Source organism: Centroberyx affinis, unplaced genomic scaffold, assembly GCF_046629955.1.
Source record: "Centroberyx affinis isolate AG114_WGS23_722 - 3 ecotype Tasmania unplaced genomic scaffold, CSIRO-AGI_Caff_v1 ptg003390l_1, whole genome shotgun sequence".
Classification (NCBI taxonomy): Eukaryota; Metazoa; Chordata; class Actinopteri; order Beryciformes; family Berycidae; genus Centroberyx; species Centroberyx affinis.
The window spans coordinates 702,048-729,162 of record NW_027281375.1 but is presented as its reverse complement, the minus strand read 5'-3'; the positions used below and the strand labels follow the sequence as shown (position 1 = coordinate 729,162).

The 27,115-nt window shown below is 42.6% G+C and overlaps 1 protein-coding gene across 1 annotated transcript; it reads right to left on the bottom strand.

The window, feature by feature from the left end:
* Positions 1–271: 271 nt before the first annotated feature.
* ndnf (neuron-derived neurotrophic factor) lies at positions 272–10,890 on the bottom strand. Its single transcript, XM_071539063.1, has 4 exons — positions 10,502–10,890; positions 4,658–4,861; positions 4,020–4,144; positions 272–2,718 (listed from the first exon to the last, which is right to left on the bottom strand). The coding sequence occupies exons 2-4, from the start codon at positions 4,858–4,860 to the stop codon at positions 1,322–1,324; spliced, it is 1,725 nt and encodes a 574-aa protein (XP_071395164.1). The 5' UTR covers position 4,861; positions 10,502–10,890; the 3' UTR covers positions 272–1,321.
* Positions 10,891–27,115: the final 16,225 nt, after the last annotated feature.

The window sequence follows — 27,115 nt, the reverse complement described above, 5'->3', positions numbered from 1 at the left end:
ATCAGCGGTTGCAAAGGGACCCTGCTGAACAGATTACCTCTAGAATCAGAGCTGTAAAGAGCCAAAACACACTTGCAGCTTCGATTAAATTTCTATTCTGAGTTTCTTGTACGAGAAGGGTTTTCGGTAGGCCTTTGAAAAAAGATAAAAGGGTTGACCAGCAGGGTCAAAGCAATGAACCCATAAAGGCACTGAGATGCACTATTTTATTACTGTACATCTGTGAGAGTGTACATCTGTGACACAGTGATTTGATTGCAGGCGCTAGTGAAAGAGGGTCTATATTCTAGTGGCGTGAAACTTAGGCGCTACTTTCGAGAACATGTGAGATCTGGCATATGATCTGGCATATAAGTCATTTAAAAATCATTCCAGCGAATAATTAATCCCTTAGGGTCAGTCAGTCTTTCTGTGAGTCACAAATCATTCCTGGGATCAAGTTATCATTTCATTTAATCACTCCAAGTATCAAGTTCTGCTTATGTGACCATAATTTAGGCCTCTGAATCTATAAACACAATATGCAGTGTGCCCTTTCATCTCGGAGCCATGATTGTGATGTTAACTGCTTGGCAAAAGAACATGACACCCAGGGTGACACAGGGATTACTTGTTCTATATTTAGTGTTTATGTACATGAATATTGGCAGGACAACTCTGTACATGTGACACACACAGTGATACAGTGATAATACACAGACCTCCAGCACAGAACACATTTACAGATGGGCTCTAGAGCAAACACTGGCTGAGATACACAAGGGAATGTCTCAACTACGACAATTTCCTCATAGAATTGGAATTTCCTCATAACAGTTATTATCGTCATCAATAAAAACAAACAATCAAAAAAGAGGCAAAAAGTATAAAATAATTTAAATCCCTCCTAAAACATGTACTGAATATGCAGTGAGAGAACTATACAATGCGGGTAGCTACTGTATCTCCTCCGGTGATTTGAAACTGAAGGAACAAACAAATATGACAGACAAAAGCAAATGTCATGCAGCAACAAAGAAACATACAAGATGAGAAATGATCTTCTTTGAAGTTCTGCCTCCCCGATGGCCACAGGATGTAGAGACCTCAGGCCTGGCGACGAAGCACCGCTCGCTACGGGTCACCCAGACGTGCCACAATGAAATGTAAACATAAATATACAGGTTGATATCTCTCTCTACAAACAGTTCAGTCACTGCCACAGGCCCATCAGCTGTGTGAGTAGTCAGTCTGTATACACTCCTTAGTAGAATATCACTTAGAGTTAAATAAACTTATTTAATATATATATTTATAATAGATTTATTCTTTGCAGAGTCATTTAGCAGTATTTCCTTGTTTTCACCAGTTTGCTCTGGTATTTGACTGAGTGCCCGCTGTGGCCGACCACGTAAACGTCCAGCAGGTAGGTCTTGCCTGGCTCCAGACCTGTGATGGTCTCTGTTGTCACAGCCTTCTGCAGGTTCGGGCTGTGGAAGTACTTGCACAGGACCTTTTCTGACTTCCTGCGGGTCTCTGGCCCAGCGCACTGGTTTTGTTCACGACGCCGCTGCTCCTCGCCATAAGTCTCAGCCACCTCCTTGCGGTAAATGCAGTACTTGTTGCGGTCCTGCGTGCCCAGCCAGGCCACGGTGGCGGAGGAGCAGGTGCGCAGCTTGTCGAAGGCCTTAATGCGTGTGTCCTCGGGAAGCGAAGGGAAGGGCTGCTTGCTGCTGGGTCGTGTGGTGGCGAGCACCTTCAGGGTGGAGGCCCCTTTCCTGCTGCCTCGCAAACGGATCAGGTACTTGGCCTTTGGCTTCCCCCGCAGCTGGAACTGCCGTACCCCCTCCACATTCTGGGAGAGCAGCAACTTGCCGTCACGCCTCACCTGCACCTGCACAGCGTCCAGACACGTGTGGACGAACAGAGTGACCCTCTGGTGGGACGAGACGGGAGCAAAGCGCAGGAACTTGCTGCCCTTCCTTTTGATGAAAACATCAGACACTTTGCCATCCTTCAGCTCCACTGTCTTCTGACGAGCTTCCTCTTTAGTGCGAGCGAACGTGCCCACATACGCTGTGCTGGTGTTGGTGGCAGAATTCACAGCAAACACGTCAAAGTAGTACTGTGTGTCTGGTTTCAGGTCTGACACCGTGAAAATATTCTTATTGCCAATACACACCTTGAGAATGTCTGAGGCTTTGGGCTTGGCTGTGTAGGCCCGCGAGATCTTGTTACTTGTGAGGCCTCGGTCCTTGCCAAAATCATTGTCAGAGGGGACAAAGCCAAAGTGGGCAAAGTCAAACGGGCTGAAGTCTCTGCCGGGCTTCGGAGCCAGCATGAAGGCGTCATCTGCGCTGATCTTAGCTTCAGCAGCGCACATGCTCTTGAAGTTGTGCTCCTTGTTGATGACTACGCAGTACTGGACGGGCTGGCCCATCAAAGAGCCTGTGGGCGTAGGCTTCCAGGCCAGAGTGACGGTGGTGCGGCCCAGCGCGGTCACGTCCACGCGAGGGTCGTAGGGCAGCTCTGGGTAGGGCTGGTCGGACTCTGGGGTGGTGGTGGCATACACCTTGAAGTTGCTGTCTTTCTCTGTGGACAGCAGTTCCAGCTGGTAGAGACCAGAAGGCGTGCTGGTGGCCACATAGGACTCCACATCATTTCCCTTATAGGTGTAGAGCTCCGTCCCCTCATCTACTGTCACCTGCTGCTTCTGCTGGTCCAGAGGTTCAGGCTCTCCTGGAAGACAAACAGGCACAACATGAGCTCTTTCCATAGCACTGCTTCCAAATGGGCCTACGTTGATATTACCAAGATTAATATCTTTACAGATTCTTATTGAAGACCTTCCCAGTGATTTTTCTCCCTTTTCATTTGGCTGAGATGAGAAATTATTTCCACAGGTGCTAAAAATGACCTGTTTAATGTGTTGATGCCGGTGAGGTCATAGCGAAGCGCCGCAAGCCTCACGGACGATTAGCCCCTCACAGGCCAGCCATGTTTTCACTCTAAACATCCCCTAAGATCACAGGCCGGTATTCACTTGGCCTTTCCGGGGAAGCTGTGCTACAAAGAGGCGCCTTGTAGCTTCTACATGAGGGAGACAGGCTAAGGTCTTACTGCAGCTGAGCAAGAAACCATAATATTATGTTTGTCAACCAGAGAGTGTGCTCAGTGGTGTACTAAAAATTAATGCTCAAAGATCTGCTCCCAGTTGAGACATTTAGCAAAAAGAGCAGCAAAGGCAGGAAGAGACTAAGAAGTTTTTGTGGAGTTAGAGTTCACTGTGAACTATGGCTGACAGCACCGTGTCATTCCACCTATGTGAAGTCACGCTTCCACCTTTGGCACTGATTTTTGATTCTATTCTATTGATTTTTGTGTCCAAATTTGTCATTATGCTTCCAGTTAGTGATGAATTCTTTTCACTTGACTCAAGGTACATGTCTTCAACAATATAATCCCCCAATAAATCATTTTGTAATATTTGATTTGACAAGGTCACACACACACACACACACACAGCTGCACGTGTATTCACATTCAAATATATGCTCACGTCACACATATGTGTGCTCTAAACCACCGATTTATTCATCTGGCATGATTGGGTCTGATCTTTTGTGTTGAAAGGATACTCTCCAGATGGAGAAAGAGTTTGAGTGTGTGAGCTAGAAAAAAGACAAAGAAAGAAAGAAAGAAAGAAAGAAAGAAAGAAAGAAAGACAGATAACAGACAGACAAACAGACAGAGCAGCAGGGGTTCCCATAAGAAGACCAGCAGAGCCTAAGTAAAGGGATGTAATAGCTTTGATTCAGCAGGCTGAGTAGAGCAGTGCCCTTCTCTAAAATTATAGACGTCACTTTGGTCAAGCCAGACATCATAAGTGGTCAGACTAGACACTACGACTGTGACTTAATTAAAACCCACCAAAACACAAAGCCTAACATCACTGCGTAGGTTAATTGTGTGTGGGGGGGTAGTGATATTTTCGCATAACATGTGATTAACCTCTTCCACCGCTGCCTAATGTCATTTACCTGATCCCTCTCCGCTGGCCTCCTCTGGCAGCTCCTGCAGAGTGAGTTTCCACTCCAGAGGAGCGTCACAAGGCGTCACAGTCACAGACAGGGGCGTGTTGTCCTCCTCCACCACAAAGTAGTACCTGTGAGAATAAGATTTAAAGGCACTGATATGAGCACCGCATAATCACTTTGACTCATCGTACTTTTAAGTTATCCACGATGATGCACACCACTACATCAGAGCAGACTGCCTGAGCTTATTATGCTTCAGCATGCAGAGATATTATTGAAACCATTGACCTTGGTCTCTCGCTCTCAACCGACAGACACTCAATTACATGAACACGACTTTCTCATTAATTATTTATTTTCGCATCAACATAATAGTTCATGTTACAGTGCAACATCTGATGTTTCCTATCTGTTTACAGTAAGTGCCCATCAACAAGTTTAATGTTTTCCTCAGTGATTGCTGTGGCTCAGTCAGCAGATCCAACGGAAGTGCTAGAAAATCACTGAGGAGCATTTCGCCCTGTGGGCATTTACCTTCATGACGGCATGGCAATGTTTTGTGCCACAATTTTGTTCCTAGAAATCGCTGACTAAGATGTATCTAGTGAAACTGATTCATAGACTGTCTGGGAAACTGTTACCTTTTGGGCGTGTCTCTGAACAGGTAGCCGCTGATCTCCGCTCCATCGGGTATGACGGACGAGTCGTGGAACAGCGCCTTGTCTCTGATCTGCATCTGGAACAGGCCTTCGTCTCGCGTGGGCAGCTTCTGGGCCACAGCACCCAGGCCCAACAGCACCAGCAGGACCACACTCCAACCCTCAGCTCCTTTACACTGCCTCATCCTGGAAAAGACAGAAGAATGACTCTCACTCACAGTATAACACAACCATGGCAACATAAGCAGGGTTATAATAGTTAGTTTAGAATTTGCATTGGCTGTTGTTTTGGTTTTTATTTATTTTTGTAATAGGGTTTCAGGTTCAGTTTAGTTTCAGTGAGATGTGATTTGTTATTTCCAGTGTAGTTTCTATTTTTCAATCATTTTTGTTTTATATAATTTATATTGTTTAATATTTTTGTTTTCTTTTATTTTGAGTTTGAGTTTAATACTCAATACTTTGATGGTTTGACTCAAGAAGAATGTGTGCAAAGCAGCTATTTTATGTGTCCAATATTCAATATAAATGCAGAAGTGTTGAGGAATTTCTGCATTTCTCTCTCCTACCCTCCTCTCTCATTTTGGCATTGACTAAAAAGACTACAAACTATTATTTTATGTCAGCTAGAATTGGCAACAGAGGTTATAGTTTCACTATAGAGTTTAGAATTTCTATATTATGTTTCTATATAGAGTTTTTCTTTATTCTTTTTTTGTTTCATGTTACTAAATTATGTTTTCATACCAGTTAAGTTGCAGTTTTAGTTTTAGCTTTAATTAACTTTAATAAGCTTAGCATCTCTGAGAGAGAGAAAATGTAAGGGACACCAAAAAGGGCCTCCAGGCCACAGAGAGGGGGAGAGATTAGATTTAAACGAGGATGTGTGGAGGAAAAGAGATTGCTAGGAGCTCCAGGGAGCCATACTATTTCATAGAAAGCTATATAAAAATGTTTAGTGTAGCAATCCACAGATATAGGATGTGGCTCAGGACAGACTAGGTGCAGCTGACCGTGGCTGAGAGCCTCTCACGTATCCCCTGTCTATTGATTTTGCCCCATTGATTGCAGCTGATGGGAACGCCAAATCCCTGGTGATTTAATCAGCGTAATGACGGCAGATTAGCCAGATACTTTACTGCCATTTACTGCAAGCGAGATGGTGTCCTTTTAATGACCCCTCTCCCTCTCCCTTTCTCTGCTCGCCCTTCCTTGTCTTTCTCTCTTTCCCTTGATCACCCTTTTTCCATCAACAAATACAGCTAATCTCTTTCTCATTCACACGTGAGCACATATAATGTACATCCCTCCCTTTCTCTGTCCCTCCTGTCAAACACGTTCCCTCCTCCCTTCCCTCATTGCCTCCCTAAAGAGAGACAGATAAGTAAAACCAGAGGGAGCCAGGCCTGGACGTACCTCCGCACTACAAACACGGCTTCATTACTACATTATCGTCCTTTAAAACGCAGGCCAGAGAAAAGCCCTTGACAGCTCCTGTCAGTGTCTCCGTCTCTGCCGTTGCCTGAGCCCAGCCTCCCGTCATGCTGCCAGACTTCAGAGAGCAAAGGAAAGCCATGTAAGTGGTACTTTGAGGTTTGACTCACAGGGAGAGGAGATCCTTATCTCCTCGGCTTGTCTCATTCCACTTCAGAAGCGTGTCGGTCGGAACAAAGACATGTCTATTAATACTCAAGACAGCGCTGAGGTGGTATGTACGGAGCTGTTCAGAGCCGTCTTTCATTCCGTCCCCAAACACCACACAGACACAGAGAGGCCCCCGTCCCCGGCTGCTTCATCAAGCCCATGCAATGGCACTAACATGTTGATGTCATTAGATATAATGTCTGCTATCACTCATACAGTAAGAGTTTCATCGCCATGCATTTTCTTGCCTAGTGTTGGACATAGGCATAACATTGATGTGTGCCTTGTGTGTCTCCAGTGTGTCCCATGTGCTCTTCACATGTGATATTACTGATTTAAAACCAACTGCTGAGCCTGACAATATTTTCACTTATCCCACCTGCAATAAATGTTACATTCCCTGATCCACATTAAGAGTTTTGCTGAAAGATGAATATATAGAGCAGTTGAGCCTGCTAGTGTCTGGTTCCTGCGGCTGAGTGGAACAGCACACAGTATACATAGTCATACAGACTTGGATGGATCTGCTTATATATGCAGGCCTGCACCATTCTCATGCCACAGAGCTCCCTTACCAAAATAAAACATCAAAAAAGCGGCATCTGGAACAAATAAAGCCTAATGTTTAATTAGAATGAGGAAGAATGTATGATCGTAATTTGGGGGAAGATAATTTTAAGGCAAGGTCACCCACAATCGTGTCAACTTTGTTTTGCTGCCGCTTTATATTTATTTATTTATACTTTTTTTTTTTGTTGTTGTTTCACTTTAACTAGAACTTTGTTCAAGACCTTTTGGTTGAAAACAGTCGTATGTATTCTAACTGGGAAGTTGTGGAATCTAGAGGGCTGTGTAATGGGATTACAAGCAAAATGCAGCAGTCTAGACTGAACTTCCCTGATTGAGGAAATAGTGATGATCTTTCTTCCCATGGCTGTCACCTAAAAATGCCTACATCATCAATTAACCTTTAAAAAAATGAACTAGAAAATGTCTGTACTAGATCCAAATCATTCTAAATTAATGTAAGATGTACATGTGTCTTTACAGCCTGTCAATTTTCAGATAAATTTAGTGATGTTAAAACCCCCCCTTCATGTTACTATAATTCCTGTGTGATTATAATAGTTGAGTACTTGAAGAATGGAATCCCTTCATTTAAATTTCTTCCATAACAACTTTGACCCCGGTCACATTCAGGACCATTACAAGCAAAATGGGATATTATGTACAAAGCCAAAACAAAATGTTCACACTATGCCTTTACATGTCCCAGATGGACGCAATCTTTTCAATGACATCAATCAACTGGCTAATTAAAATCATTTTCAATCCACAGGTAAGATTAAAGCAAAATTCTAAAAAATACAATTACTCGCAACAATCCACAGAGACTATTTCCATCCACCTGATCGACCACTCAACATAATTCACATAACAAAGGTGCAATGTGTCTGCTCTCAATGTGTGTGTGTTTGTGTGTGTGTGTGTGTGTGTGTGTGTGTGTGTGTGTGTGTGTGTGTGTGTGTGTGTGTGTATGAGTGTATTTCCAGCAGCCAATGTGAAGTAAGGAACACCTTGATTATTAGCACATGATCACCATGTATGGAGGTGTTTCTGAACAAAGAACACAAACCATAACACACGCATGTACCACGGAGCGGCTTACCCATACCACTCATCCACTGGTCCCACCCCCATCAGTTAACGTGTGTGCACGTATGCTCGTCCATGTGCATTAGTGTGTGAGCACCAAACTACCCCTGACCTTCCCTTTCTCCCCTCACTTTGTTTAACCGGTCTCTCTCCTTCCCTCCAGCTCCTTGTCAAGACGGATAAGCCTCCTGCCTGCTGCCACATGGAGCTCATTAACAGAACGGGAGGGAATAAAAGACACTTTAATTTCAACACAAATAAAGAGACATTTCGGATTCCACCCAACAAGACGCCTGGCAGGACTCACAGGACCTGGAGCCTCTGTGTGTTTTCTTAAAGGAACTCTGAAGGCAGATTTACGGTAGGTCTTCAGTAGCAAGCTCCATCACTGCTGTCACTTCAGGGCCAACGTGGGGATTGGAGTGAGTGGAGGATATGCAGCTGAGAGCCAAGGATGGAACCACACAGGACCTGGACCTATTCTATAGGCAGGCCAAACCAAAGCAGGTCTGGTGCTCTTGGAGAGCCAAACAGCTCATTAATGAATTGGTAGAGACTGTGGTAAGGGCTCGAATCCAAGACTCAAGATTCTATCTGGTGTGCGTGTGTGTGCGTGTGTACGTGTGTGTGTGTGTGTGTGTGTGTCCAAACCATCACATTCCTCTGCTCCGCACTGTGTATAAGTCTAAATCATCACTCAGGACCTGTCTCCTCGCCATCCACAACATCACTCACAGTTTGAGTTTCTGAACTATCCACATCATCAGACCACAAAGACATGTTGGCACAATAACATGAGGGAAAGGAGAGCCCAGTTTCCCTCTCAGCCCCTCTTCTTTATAGCCCATCTCTGGAGCGTGCATTTAGCACTGCAACCTGGAATGCTTCTGGGAGGAGAGCGGTCAGGTCGCAGGGCAACTTTCTATTACTGCAGTGAAAATGAGGCATTCAAATGGCTGCTGAGGGTGATCATAGATTACAACACAGAATGCCCCATGGGAAAGTCATCCACCCACTGCCCATCATCAAGGATAAGGGCACGGAGCGGCATCGTGGGAAATGAGTCAATCATGATCCGTTATGTTCTACTGGGCAGAGGGAGCACAGAAGCCCTGTTCAGCAGCCAGACTGAGGGCACTGCCTCTGCTTGTGTCCATCTGAGGGAGCATAATGAGGGGCTTTGCACAGTGAATGTGCCGGGGGACCGGGAGTGGGTGTGGATATGATGAATAATTTAACAAGGAAATAAAAACGTGTCGCCATGTCCTTAATCTTCCACCAGTGACTCTGGATGTGACATCCAGTCCGGACAAAGGCAACGCGGAGGAGACTGTATATACACCGCAGCCTGTCACTTCTCTGGACGCAAATGGCTATAGCAACACTGGCGGAATTCTTTCAGCCCGGAGTTTTCATATGCAAATCACGGTTTAGTTACGGTATGCAACGCAGACCTTCCCATTTTAAGACTTTTGTTCATGATTCATTCTCCTGAGAAAGTAGAAGGGAGGCAGTGTGGCTTCACCCTGCTACTAAATACAGTTATTCAAATTCCCATCCCGAGTCTGTCTCTCATTAAATACTCTGAGACTGAAGGGAAAAACATGGGTCTCACTATGGACTGGATGGGGAAAATACAACTCCCAAAATAAACTAAAATACTATTAATCTGCCTTGAATAATTACAAAAAAAAGAGGTGATAGGAAATAAAATATATTCCAAATTGCAATGATACGGAGACAGTGGGAATTTAGAGTAGACCTGCTTATAGATTGAATAAACGGTCTCATATTGCTGCCTAACCCCGTTTAGGGCTCTTGCAGGTGCGTAAAGCCACCCATGGGTGACAGGGGGAAACAACCTCTACTAAATTATACTCCAACTCACAAGCCATGCAAGGTTTTCACACTTCACATCCGCAGCTCTGCAATCAAAAGGGTAGATGGAGAGAATAGCCCACATAGCGCACTGGGCATTAGAAATGGGGGCGAGGACGCATATTGATGAATCGCGTCTGGTGGCTTTATTGGGTGCTCTGTCACCCCTGGGAGCATGGGAACCCTTAGGAGCACAAAGCAAGGGGATTTTCAGCACTCCGGCTAAAGTTCATCAGTTTTGCAGGGAGTATTCATCACCGCCGTGTGCTGTGAAATACAGCCCAAACCAAGGAGTCTAAAATTAAAAGAGCATGCGAGTTCGGGCTTGATTGAAATGTGTTTGAAACTTTTAACTTCCCGGAGTTGTAAACCGCAAAACCTCTTCCCCTCTCTCTCTGGCAGGCGTTTCAAAGGCAAGACTGCTTTACTCGCAGAGTCCGACTCTGTTTTTATTTGGAGCTTTTATCCAGAGTCAAAATAAAAGCTTCAGAAAAGTTGAGGAAAAGATTGAAAGTTCTTTTTTCCCCCCATCAGCCTACCGCTGTTATAATTTAACAGAAGCTCGCTTAATCAGTATCAGAGGCGCAGCCACATGCCATACGCAAGATCACACGAAAAATAGACAAACGTTCAAGCAGGCAGTCTTACCTTTCGGACTATGAAACGACGAAGTTGTCTGAAGGATGGTGGTGCTTGCTTTCAAAACAGCTCTGATACCGCCACAATAAAAAAAAAGTACCTTACAACTAAAGGAACTGTGACTTAAAGAAAATTCAAAATGCAAGTTGTCCTCTTCAGTGTCCAATAGTTTCCTCAGTTCAGTTCTGCTGTAGGAGCCTATCAATCGGATTAGGCGGCTGCTCTGGTGCGTGTTGGCAGTTTTCTTGCGGATTTAACTCTGCTCTAGAGTGTATGAGTGTGTATGAGTGGGGTATGAATGTGTATGAGTGGGTATCCTGAGTGCTGGCAGTGCGTCCCTCCCCTGCCGCGCTGCTGCTATTGAAACCTCGACTGGATTGGAGGCAAACTGGTGCGAACTTCTCCTTCCCTGCGCTCTCTGTAGGAAGACTCCAAGAAACAGCCTAATAAGTGTGGAACCAGCCCACTCCTTCAGCACACCACAGCCCCTACAAATCAAAACCCAAGCAGGGACCAGCTACAATCACTCCCTGGTTTGACTGGCAGTGGCTTTCTTTATGAATGAAAAACTTCCAACAGACACACAACCTAAACTATTTAAATATTTCAAGTGTTTAGCTTCTTTTTTTTTTTTTAGCTCAGCAAGAATTCACAAAAAAATCTGATTTTTAAATATTCTTCAAATCAGATTAGTTTGAGTAGACTAGGCTAAGTGCTGCTGAGAAAACACACATTGCCTATGCCACAAATCCAACCAGTGCATAAATCTCATGCTTGGTCTCTGTTATTCTAAGAGCGGGGATCCCCCTCATACTTCTTATTTGGTAGCTGTTTACCGTGATGCGCCCTGGAAATTATTACTTTGGGCACTAGCATCCTTTCAAAGTCACGCAACCCTCGGGGCTACATTTGTGTGTAGGCAAGTTTTATCATGGGCCCAGATAGCTGGGTTTGCAAAACATGATCATTCCTCTGCCTCCTCCGCACAGCCTCCTTTGATGCTGTGGGGACTGGCGCAGCATTTTTTTATTAGGTGGAATGTGGCCTTCACCGATACAGAGAGCTGCTGATCAACTGGAAATTCCCGAGGGGACATTCGTGTTCTTGTCTGTTCCTGGGCCGAAACCCATGGAAGTAAATATTTATCCAAGATAAGAGGCATTGACTGAATTCTGTCTCTGAAGTGAATTGCCCTGAATTTATGACTTGATGGGGGTCCATGTCTGATGAGTAGGCAATCTAGACTTAGAGGATGCTGCTGTTTCCTGCTGTTTCCTCCCCAGGAAGCCGCCTACCATCTTACTTATGTTGCTGTAGCCTTTTACGCATGAACGGGAGCAGGTTGCATTGTAAATAACATCTCTACCTACAATTTAGGCTAGCCTTTCCCTCAATCTACAGCTTACGTGGACATACAGTAGGCTACATGTGTGACATAGGCCTACATGAAAGGTTTTGTTCCAAAATTAGATATTCGACATTTGAAAAATGTGAAATCTACACTTACAAAACGATCCATGACATACAATTGAAAAATGCACCTTTTAAAGGAGAGCAGGCAATTTAAGTCATCAGTTGGTAAAATGATAAAACTTTCACAGACATTACCTACATTTCAGAAATAATGAACAACGAACGTCAGGTGCTGAGATTTATTTTCCCCAAATCGATTGGGAATACAGCTCTTCAGACATTTTAAAGCCTTAAATCGACCATTCATTTGCAGGAGCCTAATAGCAGATCTATGGGTCGGTAGACAAGTGATAGAGTGAGAGTCTGGACAAAGTGTTGGTACAACAGCGTCATCTAGCGTCTGTTGGTACAAGGCCACCTGGAGAGCAGCAGTGTGGCTGCAGGACTGCAAATATACACAGCAAACTGACTTACAATGAAAAGAAAAAGGTGAGATTCTGCATCACTATACCTGATGTTCCTAACAGCAGGACTGCTTCAGGGTCAGGTAGGTGAGTTTTGATGTTTAAAAATAGAAGTGAATCTATAATGTACCATAGGGTTTGCCAAATTAGTAATATTGTGTCGGGAGTGAGAGAGGGCTTGTGTACACAAACTCTCAAAGTTATAGTCTATTTCCAGGGGAAGTTGAAGGAAACCTTGAAAGCATATGCGTTCAGACTAAAATAGATAAGAAAAGGGGATTGGAGACCAAACTTCAGACCCATTTCAGACTAGTGTCCTTCACACAGGGTCACATTTGGTCTTGCAGATTAGAAAATCATTATCTCTTTTAGACATTTCAATCTAAGCATGAGTTGGAGCTAATGTATAAAGCAGCCTGAAGCATTCTGTACCTTTCTGAATGGTATGGGAATGCACTTGTAACCTACACACACACACACACGCACACACGCGCACACACACACACACACACACACACAAATACTGTACACACACACACACACACTCACACACACACTTATTTTACATACACACACACACAAATACACACACGCCATTTTCTTATGGGGGGGTTGATGCCTGGGATGATGATTAGGCCGCTGTGACTTTCACATCCTTGGGATTAAAATAGATGCCAAATTGAATCTGCTCTTAGCCACACCACAAAGCTGTGAAAACGAATCCACTCTAGGGATATGTATTCTCACAATAACACACACACACACACACACACACACACACACACACACAATGCACACACCCCAGCTACATGCCAGAACCTTGAAAATGTATCCACACCAGGGACAATTTAGTACAGATGGAGGGAGGAGGGGAGTAAGGAGGAGGAAAGCGCTCCTGTAATGGTGATCCCTCTGCACTACTTCGGCTCCAGCGCAGGGAAAAAACAGAGCTCATTTTAACAGATTCACGGAAGAAAATTTACACAAAACACACCAATTTCTTAACCTTTATTCATCTAGGGAAAGTCAGCTGAGTACACACACGCTCTCTTCCAGCAACGCCCTGTTTCACATTCACACAGATACACAACATTCACACCTGGGAGTTTCTACTGTCGGCCAATGAGCAGCTTCACTGGAGCTGTTGGGGGGTTCAGTGCCTTGCTAAAAGGCAGCTCGACGATAGTTGTTGAGGGAGGGAAAAGCGCTACTCATTCATTTACCCCACGCACATTTTTCCAGCAGATTGAAACCGGCGACCTTCCAGCTACCTCCACTCCTGAATTTTACACATTCAATATATAAACCTCACAATGCAAAAGCAATACAATACAAAATGTTACAATGCAAATAGACATCCATATTCCAGTATTTGCCATTCATAGCCAGATACTCAAAGTCCACATATACTGTATATTGTGCAGTGGTGAGAACAGAAGAAGATTTGTGTTGGGAATGCAAGGTTGCTTAGTGATTAGGGAGACAGTCTTTCAACTGGAAGGCTCAAGCTCAACCCCGGGTTGGCAAGCGTCCGTCCTGCTGAAGTGTCCTTGAGCAATATCTAATATGTCCCTTGTGGAATATAAAATGTTACATGAGGCCCTATTTTTGGGAAAAAGCAATCATTTCATAAAACCCAATATTCTAGATAAATAATGTTGTAACATAAAAACGATACTATCTTTTTGTGTCATTTACCTAATAAATACAACTTTAAACTCTACATCTGCTGAAAGAGAAAGAGAATGAGAAGTGGCAGAATCTCATTTACTCCAGATTCTGCTTACCAGTGGTCTGATACAATCCAAGGTTAACTGAGTGAGTTTCGGGAGAATTAGTAAACCAGCAGTGATGAATGGCTCATTATCAGTTTGAAACATGGTATCGGAGACATGATGATTATGGGTTGCGGTGTTTGCTCTTGGACATAAAGTCAATCATTGAGCCAACCTTGTTCTCCATCCAGAATCTGAGTATTAGGCGGTAACATCAGGTCTAAACAAAATTTTACCAGCTGGTGTTCTCTTACATTGTTCTCTGCATTTTTTCTTGACACTGTTTATATTCTCTCTTTCTCATAATGCAGTTGTCTCTTGCTGCATACGGAGGTAAGACTCATTGTTTTGCACTGGCCTCAGTCTGTTTGCTTTGGGGGATGCTGTAATGCTGTCGCCGACTGTGGCCTCTCCTGAGCGATCTCCTTACACCTCCCCAGCGGCTCAGGTAATCCATTAATGCAGGGAGGAGGGAATGTAATATCTTATTGGACTGAAATGCATTCATATGATTGTGAGCGTGGGCCTGGAAGGTGTAATCTGCATCTCTCACATCACATTCATTTAAGGTTATCAGAGCTGTGGAATGCCACAATAAAGAGGATGGAGGTTTCCCTTAGCGTGGCCGGTCGACCTAATATTCAGTTCATCATTAACTCAGCAGAGCTAAGAGCCTGGCCCACACAAACATCCACTCTGTAAACATTTCTCACTATCCCTTTTCCTGTTGCCTCTGTGTGTGAGGGGGGGCAGGCATGAGAAACAATGTGTGAACTCCGACCTAGCTGAAGTCGGCGGACACTAGCCATCTCTTATAATAGTGACACCGGTTCAAAATAACCCGTCTCCACACTGGGAGACACTGAAGGCATCATCCCTGAAGCAGAGACAGCAACGAGACAGAGTGGGAGAGGAGAGTGAAGGTTACAGTTCAAGGGAAAGAATGAGGGAGGAAACGATAGTGATGGGAAAACAGAATGTGCTAAGGACATCCTATAGTTGTAGCAGTGTGTGTGCCTCATCGTGTACCCACCTGGCCTTCAACAAATACCTCTGTCAACTAATACAAAATAAATCTGTGAGTGGAGATAGGACGGGGCTTAGGGGAGTGTTATTTAAAACCCTTCTGTACACTTGAGGAACTTTGCTTGAGGATTTTTTTGGTGTTTTGTTGAGTTTGTGTGGTATTGAGGCCCACTAAGTCGCAGAGATAAATACAGATAAACATTACAGGGTATTCTGGTGACATGAGTGGTTCATCCTTTCTAAAATTAGTCCATGCACCCCCTCACTCTGTCTTTCACTAACTCTCACTCACTCATTCTGTCTCTCTCCAAAACTTCTTTTGGCCCCGGATAGGAAAAATACTAAAAGCCACAATTGAAACCAGATGAAAGAGGACAAGAGTGAAGAGCGAATGTCGTGTCAGTGTCTAACTTCCTCTCATTATCCAATAAGAGAGCAGTGTGTCAGCGTCCAACTTCATCCCATTATCCAATAAGGGAGCAGCATGTCAGCGGTGCCCAAAATACTCAGGGGACAGGAGACATAAACAAAGCGCAAAGTTTAGATTCACAATCACACACAGGCAGATTCAAACAGAAGTCTGTCCCAGGCCTTTTTAGTGAAACTCTAGAGCACAGCAGCTCCAGGCATGGTATGTCTATTGTAAACACAGCCAAGAGGAGGCAGAGACGAGCGGAGGAGCTATCTCCCCCCACTCTGCATCTTGTCTACAGGCCGCAGCAGGACAAACAAGCACTGCACCATTGGTAACATGTTACACAACTCACATTCACGCTTATATTATCCAAACAATCTCATGAAAAAGAAACTATTTTCTACATACCCATGGGGCACGAACTCTACAAACAATTCCATTTATTATTGTAATGGAAGTCATGGCCAAATGCTACAAACAAGGGTAAGATACTATAGGAGCATAATGTAACTCTAGCACTGAGAGTTGTCCTGTTGTGAGACAATGAGGTGAGCTCCACCCTCCTGAGGATGCAGCAGCTGCACCCATGAGGCAAGCATGGCTCATATTGGACATGACAGTGGACCAAATGGCCCCGGCACATGCTCATCCACCTTAGAGAGCTAGGAACATGCTGATGCTTTGGAAGACACAGTAGAGCAATGTCATGTAAAACTTTCAGCTGTGCTCAAAAAAAAAAAAAAAAAAGATCTGTGTGTGATTTGAATGTCTGCCGTGTAATCTGAGATTTGAATATGTAAACAAGATACAAAAAGAAATTTCTGGGTGCTAACTTGGTTTCATGCGGTGAAGAACACAGCAGATCATTTTACAACATTTATTTTTTTGCTAATTTTAATGCAGTTCAACATTGAAATTAGAGAGGTGTGTGTATGTAATGGTGAAAGTTGACAATTGTATCAAATTTTCCCATTTCCCATCCCAGCAAGCAGTTGGTACCCTTGGCCCAGCTCTATACATTGTTACAAGCTGAAATAGTTGGAAGATCTTGTATGTTTCAAGTATTACGGCCAAAATCATCAGGCTGCTAAAGGACAAAATGACAACTGAAAAGGAAAGGAAAAACACTGCAGCTGCACCCCAGACCCCTACACACACACACACACACACACATACTTGCATGCACACATACATGCATGCAGAAACACAGCCTTTATTTATTTTGATACACCAACACAGTGTTGCGTGATCCTTCTGTATACACACAGATAGAAATTGAGTTATCTCACTATGTCAGCGTACAAATGCATACACAAAAACTCTAAAATAAGGTTTAAAATTTAGTCCCAAAATACAGAGAATAAAGACCTATCAGTCTAAGAGGAAATTGCCCTTCCAGATTTGAGATTTATTTGCAGGATATTTAGCACCACTTTGGAGGTTCTCAGATACTCTGATATACAAAGAGATGTTCCTTTTTATGGCCTTGCTGTATAAAGTCTGTGTTTCTCGTTTCTCAACCGCAGTTTAAAAGACACGGGATTTACAGTGATATTTTATGCGCCAGCAAACCGGAAAGCAAACTGGAAACTTACATAAAATGTAAATCATGCATTCCGAATGTGGATATAATTGTAGCATCACAGCTGTATTGTAATTTAGTGGTGAGACATGAAATTGTCCTATTTAACGTATCATAATACTTAGCAGAGTGATGATGCAAAAAATTCTATTAATGTAAGAACCACATCGTCTCGCAGTTTCTATCATGTGAAAAAAGAATATTGCAATCATCATAGAGACATTAGAGAGTCCAGCGAGGTGCTCAGACTTTATTAGATTTGTTCTGTGGTTGTCAGGGGGAATTTCTAACAAAATACTGAATGTCCTGACTGTCTGTAGAAGAGGTTTTTCAGCCAGTCCCAAAAGAGCCTTTACAGGAAAAGACCATAAAATCCTCTCAGAGAACATTCCAGCAACAATATCATAGTCTACTGGAGCAAGCCAAGTTTATAGCTTTGATATGAAATGGTAGAGATGAACGAATTTAGCCTGGACACACACAGCCCTGGGCAAGATTCATGGAAGTGAAAATATAGTTTACTAGGCTGAAAACGCGTAAATTAAATGCTTTATAAAGAGCTGCATCATTGGCTTTAATATGGGCACATCAGAGTCAAAGTGCAACAGGAGAATGTTCCAAGAATTCAGTCTCTCCATCACTCCCAAGTGTCACGTCTGTTAAGGCAATATCTGGAACTGGATCATGGACGTGTGAAACATTAGGAATGGAGACACTGCCCTCTCCTGGCCAGAGTAGCAAACCGCAACCATTTCTCTGGGATCACCTCCAAGTGTAAGTCCTCAGTGTATCATACCCAGGTTAGCTACAAAAAGATGCTTTTCAGTACATTATGTTGGTGTACATTCAGTAAGAAAGAGGAATATTGCTGCTGATTATTGCTGCTCTTTAAAGCTAAATTCAAGATGATGATGAAAGTAAAAATGATCTGATAGTTGGGGTTAAAAGATATAACAAACAATCACTGTCCAGTTAAACCACTTAATGGACATCACATATATTCACACAGAAAGGTTCAGATGTGTCACAATCTTGACCTATGGACCTGGTGAAGCAGCAGAAGACACTTAATTTCTGATCTGATGTACATGGATGTGTAGACAGTGATCTTCTCTACAGCCCTCTTCTGTTGGGATCAGTACATGGTTGAGGCAGCAGAGGAAGAACAGCCATCCATTTGTCTTTTTCTAACATGTTGAGCTTTTATTAGCCAGCTCAGATTAGCTTGGGTATAGCTGTCAAGGATTTTGAAGATGAAAGCGCATTTATTACCTAGGCAATGCCAAACATGATGCACAGAATGAAAGAAGCACAGCATATAATCTCAGCATTCACACTGCAAGCAACTTGGTTGGTGTGTTGCTCTGAGTAGTGGTCTTGTGCAACTACAGAGTTTTGACCAAGAAAAATAAGCAAATTATGTATTTTTAGATGCAAAGGACCTCATGGATCCAGAAATCAACTCACATATTCATTCTCTCACTCACGGTTAGCCTATCTGCCCCTAGTGGCATTTAGGAGGCATGGCACACTGGATGCTGGGAATCCCTGTTTGGTCTGCAATACTACTGAACTGTGTAGGGTGCTTTGCATCTATGACACTGTGCGTCCTTCTGTCTGTTTTGGTATTGCCTTCATAATAAAAATAAAAAGATGAGGCTGAATAAAATTACTTCAGCGCTTACCATCAACCCCCAACAATGGATGCAACTGTTCAAGCATTGTTTTTGAGAAGTTCATTCCTCTAGTCTTTCAAATAAGAGCTGTAAAGAACTGGGAAGCTTTGAATGGCTGTAATCAACTTCTCATCCATTTTGCACCTGCCAGGCGGATCTATTGTTCATGAGACGAAATCAGCAGCGAAACTAGAAAGCACAGAAATGTAACTGGCTGTTACAGTAATGGCTGATGACAATAAGAAGCACATTTGTGGCCAACTTTTCTTGGCCAACAAGCCTGTTGGTTGCTCAGCTCTACAGGAAATTAATGGACTTGTGATTGTATTGCTTGCAGTCTGAATGCATTTGAACATGGTAGTGTTTCTGTTTATTCAATAGATACAACAGGTATAGGCACTGGTCAAAAATGTATTCATTTGGTTAGATTTGCAAGGCTGTAAACTAATGTAACACATTTATATTGAAACCCATTGTCATTTCAATAGGTGTTGCTAAAAAAATTAGAGCAGCTGTCTGTATCCGTGACAGTCATAGAAAACACAGCATTACTTGCCAAGACGCTCGCAGCTTACAAACCTTTAACTAGCACTACGCTAGTTTTCACTTGTTATTTTAAAAGTTTTAATCTGGCATCATAAGCAAACTCTTTCATCAACCTGCTCCGGATCTGACCATCTGGCCCAACTGCCTCTCTCCAGTCTCCAGCTTTCTCTAAACCTTCTGGGCCTGCAGACAAGTCAACAAAGCCAATGGAGAGCCGGTCGGGGGAAGGGACTGTCATATCAGATAAAGCCTGGTTGTTTTGTTTGCTCTTCCATGGCTGTCACCTGGATCAAGGCTATTCAAGGTTGGGCAGGTCACTTTAAAAATGTAATGCGTTAGTCAAGTCATGTCTATTCAAATTTATTTAGAAAGTAAAGTAGAAAGAAAACAAGCCCATCACAAGGTGTTTTACAGAGCAAAACAGACATAAATACAAATGAAAACAAGAGAAAAAGAAAAATTTAAAATTTAACTTGAAGAAAAAAACAAGGCACTCCTCTTTGAAGTCAAAAAGACACCCTGAATAATTGCTGAAACATGTTGGTGTTTTTAATACTTCTATGATATAATAAAGTATTTAGTCTTTTGATACTTCAAAGAGGAGTTGCCTTGGGGTTTTTTTTTCGTTTTTTTTTTCAAGTTTCTTATCAGAGTTTTTTAGTCTCTTCTCAAGAGAAGAGAAGAGAAGAGACGGGGTTTTGGGTCTGTTGGTGTACCAGGTCTGAAGAGTGACTAAAAATTATTTAAAGTTGTTAAAAATAACGATTGCTTTTATATCCCACCATTAAAATGCATTTTTTTGAGTAATCCACCCACAAGTAATCATCCATGTTTTCAAGCATTTGAAAATATATATTAGGGGTTTACCATTTACCATTGTTTTTTTATAATCTTACTATCTTAATTCTATTACTCTCCAAACCCAAAGACTACTGTATCGTTCTACCACTTGGCTACATGCAGCTGTATATTAGCAGGTGGATTAGTTTCCTTGAGCAGACAGCACCCTGATGAGAAAATTAAATTAGCCATGCTAGACATGTTATACAGAGACACTAACAAGGCTCTGGGCCACTGATCTCTCCACACATATTTTTGTCATTACCCCAAAAAAACATCAGAGGGCAGTCACAACATTCAGAGAGAGAGAGAGAGAGAGAGAGAGAGAGAGAGAGAGAGAGAGAGAGAGAGAGAGAGAGAGAGAGAGAGAGACTCCTAATACAAAAAATATTTTTATTGTGTGATCTTGGAGTCCTAAATAGAGTCACATGCATTCTGTAAAGTCATTTAAATATTTTGTGTCCAGTCGTTATGTCAACATGAACTATGGAGTCATAACAGTGGAGCTTTTGCAGCTCCACTGTTGCAAATTTGTTATACAACAACAAACATATGTCAGCTTATTACTCAAATTCATGTTAAGTTCAGTTGTTTTAGTATTGATGATTCTTTACTGATAACAAGCTATTGTTACAGGAAAAATGTTTATACAGTATGTTGTTGGAATAAAACTGTTGCCATATGGTAACACTATGCAGTTAACGATACAGATAAAGATATAGAAATTGAGAACTTTTTGCTCTATGTGTAAAAACAACCCACTGTAACTCATCAAACTTTCACACTTTTATATTAAGATCTTCATTCAGTGTATTTCAAAGCATGATCTAAACAGTATGTACAGCTTGCTGGTGATCTGTTTAATTAACATCTGTCATTTGCCACTGTTACACTTCCTCCTCAGCTGCTGAATACACAGCGCTGACCTCAGCGACCCTCTCAGAAGGTCAGTGACAGATCTTTCTATTCACTGGCATTAGGGTCTATGATTGTTGTTACTTTGTGTGTGTGTGTGTGTGTGCGCGTGTGTGTGTGTGTGTGTGTGTGTGTGTGTGTGTGTGTGTGTGTGTGTGTGTGTGTGTGTACATGTGAGTGGTTGTCTGTGCATGCATGTGTTCCTGGGGCTTTGAGTTACCATTTATAATTCAATGCGAGAGCTTCAACACGGAGTCTCTATTCAATAGCAGGCCGGAGTTATAATGGAGCATGGAGAGTGTGTATGTACAGTGCCGTCCAGAAAGTACTGTTGTTAAAAAAAAGGCATCAATACTTTGAAGACAATCAAAAATATTAGTAAAATATATTTGCTTCTTTTTGTCACATCTCACAAACAATCAACATAACTGTTTCAGGTATAACCCATAGCCTCACCTATCTACGCCTATGAGTTGCTCTGTCTTTACTATAGTGACTTGTATTTTAACGCACATGAACAAGGTTGTCAGTTTTCAATTGTTCACAATTTATTTTTTTACTCTGGTGTAGCTATATTATATTGTTATTTGTGTAGTGACGTGTGGATTACATTGTTATTATCATCAGCACTTTACATTGCAAAATTGTAATCAACCATACTGCTCACTCTCTAGTAATAGAATCTAATTGTATATCCTGATCCATAAAACTGAAATTCCATGTAATATGGATGTTTTCATATGCAAAAGGATACAATTGAGGTCATTTTTTCATTTTTTTTTTCCATTGATGGCACTTACAGTAATATTTTTTTTTATCACATTATTACACATGTAACCAGTTGTTCCACAGCCCTGCAAATTGCAAATAAGATGAATTTGAACAATTTCACAGAACATTTATCTATAAATCTATATCTCTTAATGATAATGAACACTCTAAACAAACAAGAAAAAAACAATTATCGCCTTATGTCACATGTAAATAACTTACCTGTTTACAAATAACCAACTCCCTTATTCAGTCATCTGGTTTGTATATTTCACAGAAGTCTAATAGCTGAAAACCATTTGGTGGTGTTAACTGAAGTGATGCAGGATATTATGCAAAATAAGTCACTGTTTATTTTGAATAATGGTTATAAACCTATCCTATATCAGAAGAAAAACTGTGCATGTTTTGATCACTTGTACTCATCATATGAGTGCCAAACGTCACATCTAAATTGTTAAGTTTAATGTAAACTGGCAGAAGTTTCCATGTTGAGGGACACATTATCAAGACGTATGATGCTCAGTTAATAAAAATCAAATGCTAGTTTCCAACTATGAACTCAAATGAAATCTATCTTTCTTGAAGTAGGCTTTGATTCCAAGTTCCTGACTCTGTTACCAGTTATCACATTTCTCATTAATGAATTTTGGCTTCCGGTTGATAAGGATGTTTGTCAGCATTTTAATACAATTTCAAACTGAATAGACTCCAAAGACCAGCGGAGGGTAATATGACTGAACTACATATCTAACTACACATGCTATGAACTGAACAACAATAGAACTGCATCTGAACTACTAGAGAAATTACAAAGATGAGCAAAGAAATCAACAGCACTATGATCCTTTAACTAATGCTCAGTTTCTATGGAGGTTAATATATCTGAATGATAAAAATGATCATGGCCTGTTTCCATTACCAGCCATGCTCTCCCTACACCTGCTGGTTTTGCACAAGGCATCTGCAGCCCAGGGACACCTGTCATCGTTGACCCCTGACCCCCAGCTGGAGCTCTGCTGCAGGGACACTTGAGATGCCCTCTGACAATGTATGGAAAACACACACACACACACACACACACACACACACACATACACACACACACACACCTAATTGCATTACCTGTAATAATGCAATATACTGACGGACAGGTGCATTCATAGATTGAATCAGAAAACACAAAAACACATTGCCTGTGTGTTCCTCCCTGTGTGTGTGTGTGTGTGTGTGTGTGTGTGTGTGTGTGTGTGTGTGTGTGTGGTGTGCACATAGGCGGGTTTCCTCTTTGTTTTATGTTTAAACAGCATTACAGACATCCCCATATGTCTGAATCTCCTGTTGTTGCCTGCGGTTAGTGTGTGTGTGTGTCTGTGTCTGTGCCTGTGCCAGTGTCTCTGCATGTATACAATGCGTGTGTGTGTGTGTGTGTGTGTGTGTGTGTGTGTAAATAAACGACCTATGGAAAGCAGAAGGCTGGAGGCTGTTATCTGTTCATGTGAGTGTTTGCTGGTACAACAGAGCCCTGGCTTCTGTGCAGCAACCAGAGGAAATTTACTCTGACATTAAGATAACGCCATCTCTTTTCCACATACACACACACACACACACACACACAAGCTAGAGCCAAGTGAGTGGACAGATGTGATGTAGAGAGAATCACTGGAGAGTACTCATGGGAATATTGGATAAGATTAAAGACAAGAACAACTTATAGCAAGGAGAGCACTAAGACAAAGAAAACAGGATGATGTTGATCAAAGATGCTGAAAGCTATCATAATAGAGAACGAGGGGAGTGGAGAATTGAGCTTTGATTCAACTATCCTGAAATAAGGTAAAATTCAACCCAGTTTGATGAAGGAGGATCACACCCTTCCAGACCACTAATACATGCAAAGCATGACAGATGCCTGCTTAGCCCGTCCTCCAGCCTCGGAGAAGCCAACCATCTAATCGGCCCCACAAGCCTTCTGCAGCGGGCCATAAAATGCAAATGTGCGCCACTCTGATACCGACCTACTGCTCATTCAAACCCACAGAATAATACCAATCATACAGAGGAGGATCCTTTTGATTGGTTTCAAAGCAATGGTGGCTGCTCCATACTTAACAGGGAGTGGTTGGTGTGACTGCTGGGGGCAAGGCCCAGTTTGCATAAGGGATAAACTCATCAGGACATCTTCTGTTGTACTGTATGTCAATCTGTTTGTAAGTCCATGATCTAATGTGGCTGTAACATCGTTACTAACGCCTCTGAGTGTGTGTCTGCGTGTGTTTGTGTGTATGTGTGTGTGAGATGACTGTTTGCAGAGGCTTTATCAGTCAGCAACACAAAGAGCTATTCAGTGCCCAGAGAGACACAACAAAGGCCCAATTTAAGGGAACAAAGACATCTCCGTCCTGGAGGCCATGTTGGGTGCAAATCGGAACAAAAACCCTCCCATAACCTGCCACTATCACTGGGGACTTCAACACAAGATTATAACCTCAGGTAAAACTGCCAGTGATATTTTACCAAGGGGCGTAGACAGACTACAAGTTTTTGGTATGTGGGAAGAAAGTGACAAAGTAAAATGTAAGATGAACGGTACAAATCTGATTTTATTCCACTTTATGCTCACCATTTGTATGTCATGGCCCATACTGAGCCTAAGTAACTAGGCCTATAGCATTTCTGCTCACCATTCAGTGTGATGACATCAGTGAAATAAGACCTCAGTGTTGAGTAACACACAAGAGGCACACTTCCTGTGTGCTGATGTATATAAGAAATGAAACATGCCCCATTAATGCCAGAACAGAGTCATCACACTTGATGGACAGGTCTGTCAAACAGGATGAGCTGATCAATGCCCCCCACCCCACCTTAAAACATAGAGGGTGTGAGAGAGAGAGCCCTGAGTCAAATAGAGTAATCAAGAAGACAAAAGGAAATGCAGATTACCTGTTGCTATGACGACCGCAGCTGCAGCGTGTCAGCCATCCACTCAGACAGAGGTCTAAATGGAGCTAGCTTTACAAACACCATGAAATTTGATATTGGTTAGTGGGCCAGGTGCTTCCTAATAGAAAACAGTAGCAACATAACCATGTAACCCGGTTAAGATGAAGGCCGTACCTGCTTCATTTTGAGTTAAAATGATGTGTCCTCATTCAAATCACGAGGCTGTGTTACTGTGTGTTCATGTGTGTGTCTGTGTTTGTGCATGCACATATTGACATTTGTGTTTATATGTGTACATTTGTCCATGTATGTTCCCTATTTATGTGCTTCAATGTGCAGGTGCTGGACATATATTCAAATACTGTAAATTAATAGGTGAACACATAGCTGTTATATGCCCAGGTCAGACATTTGGATTGACGTGTCACATTCTGTATCTGCCAGGGCAGCTGGGAGCCAGCTTGGTAGCCAGAGAAAGGACCCCCCCCACCCACACACACACACACACACACCCCTTCAGCCAACCTAGCTGCATACAGTCCCATAGACCCCTCCCCCAGCCCGTCATCATCAGACACCAGCAGCTGGCAGCCTGCCCCATTTTAACTCCCTCCAGCACTTACTTTGGACTGGCTAATCACAGCCAATGATTGCTCAGCACCAGCCGTGGCCACCACACCTGCCCCCTTGCTGGTGGGACTGTCCCATCTGGGACCTTATGATGGGGAGTTTGTTGAGGGGGGGTGTCTTCTTACTTTCCAAAACAGCTAAAGGTGCACTGAGGACAAAAGGGAGAAGAACTCAAAAGAAAATCAGGACAGTGACCACAGACAGACCCTTTGCCCACATATGGCAAAATCCTGTCACTGAAGAGTTTCAGGCTGTCTTAAAGCTATGGGATTTGTTTCTGATTACTACTGAATAGGCACATGATAGGGCAGTGGATATATCAGTGTACTGCAATCATTTAATGATAGCCTATATGACCCAAAAGACAAACCTTCCTGTCTACATGTTTGGCTTGACTCCCAATGGCCATAACAACAAACTTTATTACCTTTAGCCTAAAAATATTCTCAGAGGTTTGGGCGGGGTCATGAATTTGCCTTTGCTTTTGTAATCCGGTGTTCGTGATCAAACAATGCATTGCATAGGTGACAATGTGGGGCGGAAAGCTGTGTATAGTATGTGCTGAGATAAGCCATCATCGTTAAGCAGGGACCAGATGGTAGGTTGATCATGCACATTGCTGTGCTGCTCTGGTATCTGTCTTCCTCATTAGAAGCCTCTCTCACTTTCACACACAGAGACACACAGAGATTGCAATGATTTTTTTCTTTTTTTTTTTTTTTGCTTAAATCTTGAGTAAGTGTAGCAGTATTGTCTGTAATATAAAGCACATAAGCCATTGTGTTCACATCAAAAACACTTCACTGATACAATCATAAATTATACATGAATGTATAACTCTGGCTTCAAACAGGATTTTTTCTATCAACATCAAGAAACTGAAACTTCAGTGTTAGTGCCCTCATTTGCATTTCCCAAATTCCCAGTTGGTAGGCCTACACGTTTTGTAAATCAAATGCATAATGGACATCTACTATCCATCTGCTGAAGGAAGAGAGAGATAATAGCCCAAAACCCTCAATTCTTTCTCTCCTCAAGCACACACAGACACAGACACCGACATGCTCAGCACACACACACACACACACACACATACAATCACATGCACACAAAAATTGTATTTTGCCAGCAGTCACTCTGCTGATAGTGGCCATTTATGAGGGAGATCATACGGTAGAGTTGCCTGTCAGCTTTGGGTTCAGAACAGGCGATGAGGATTCATCTCCTTTGACACGCTCTGACATACAATGCTATATTTAGCGCTTTGCGTCCGTGCGTAAAGTGACGCTGGCGCAGACGCACGCACAATGATTGTGAACTGAATACGCACGCGTTGAAGCAAATCGTGCCATCCTGTGCAGCCTAGGTAGATTTTTAGCTTCTATTAAATTTTTTTGAGGAAACACAACCAGGAGCCTTATATGACAAGCTTCCTCATGATGTGACATGGCAACAAAAGCAGCTCTGATCTATCATTGCAGGACTTTGGATCGGCTTTTAATTAATCCCCTGAGCCTATTCATCTAAAGGCTATTCATGGTTGATGGGGAGAAATAGATTTGCGCCGATCAAAGAAATGTCTCTGATAGCCTGTAGCTGAATGTGGGTTGTGGATGGGCCCTAT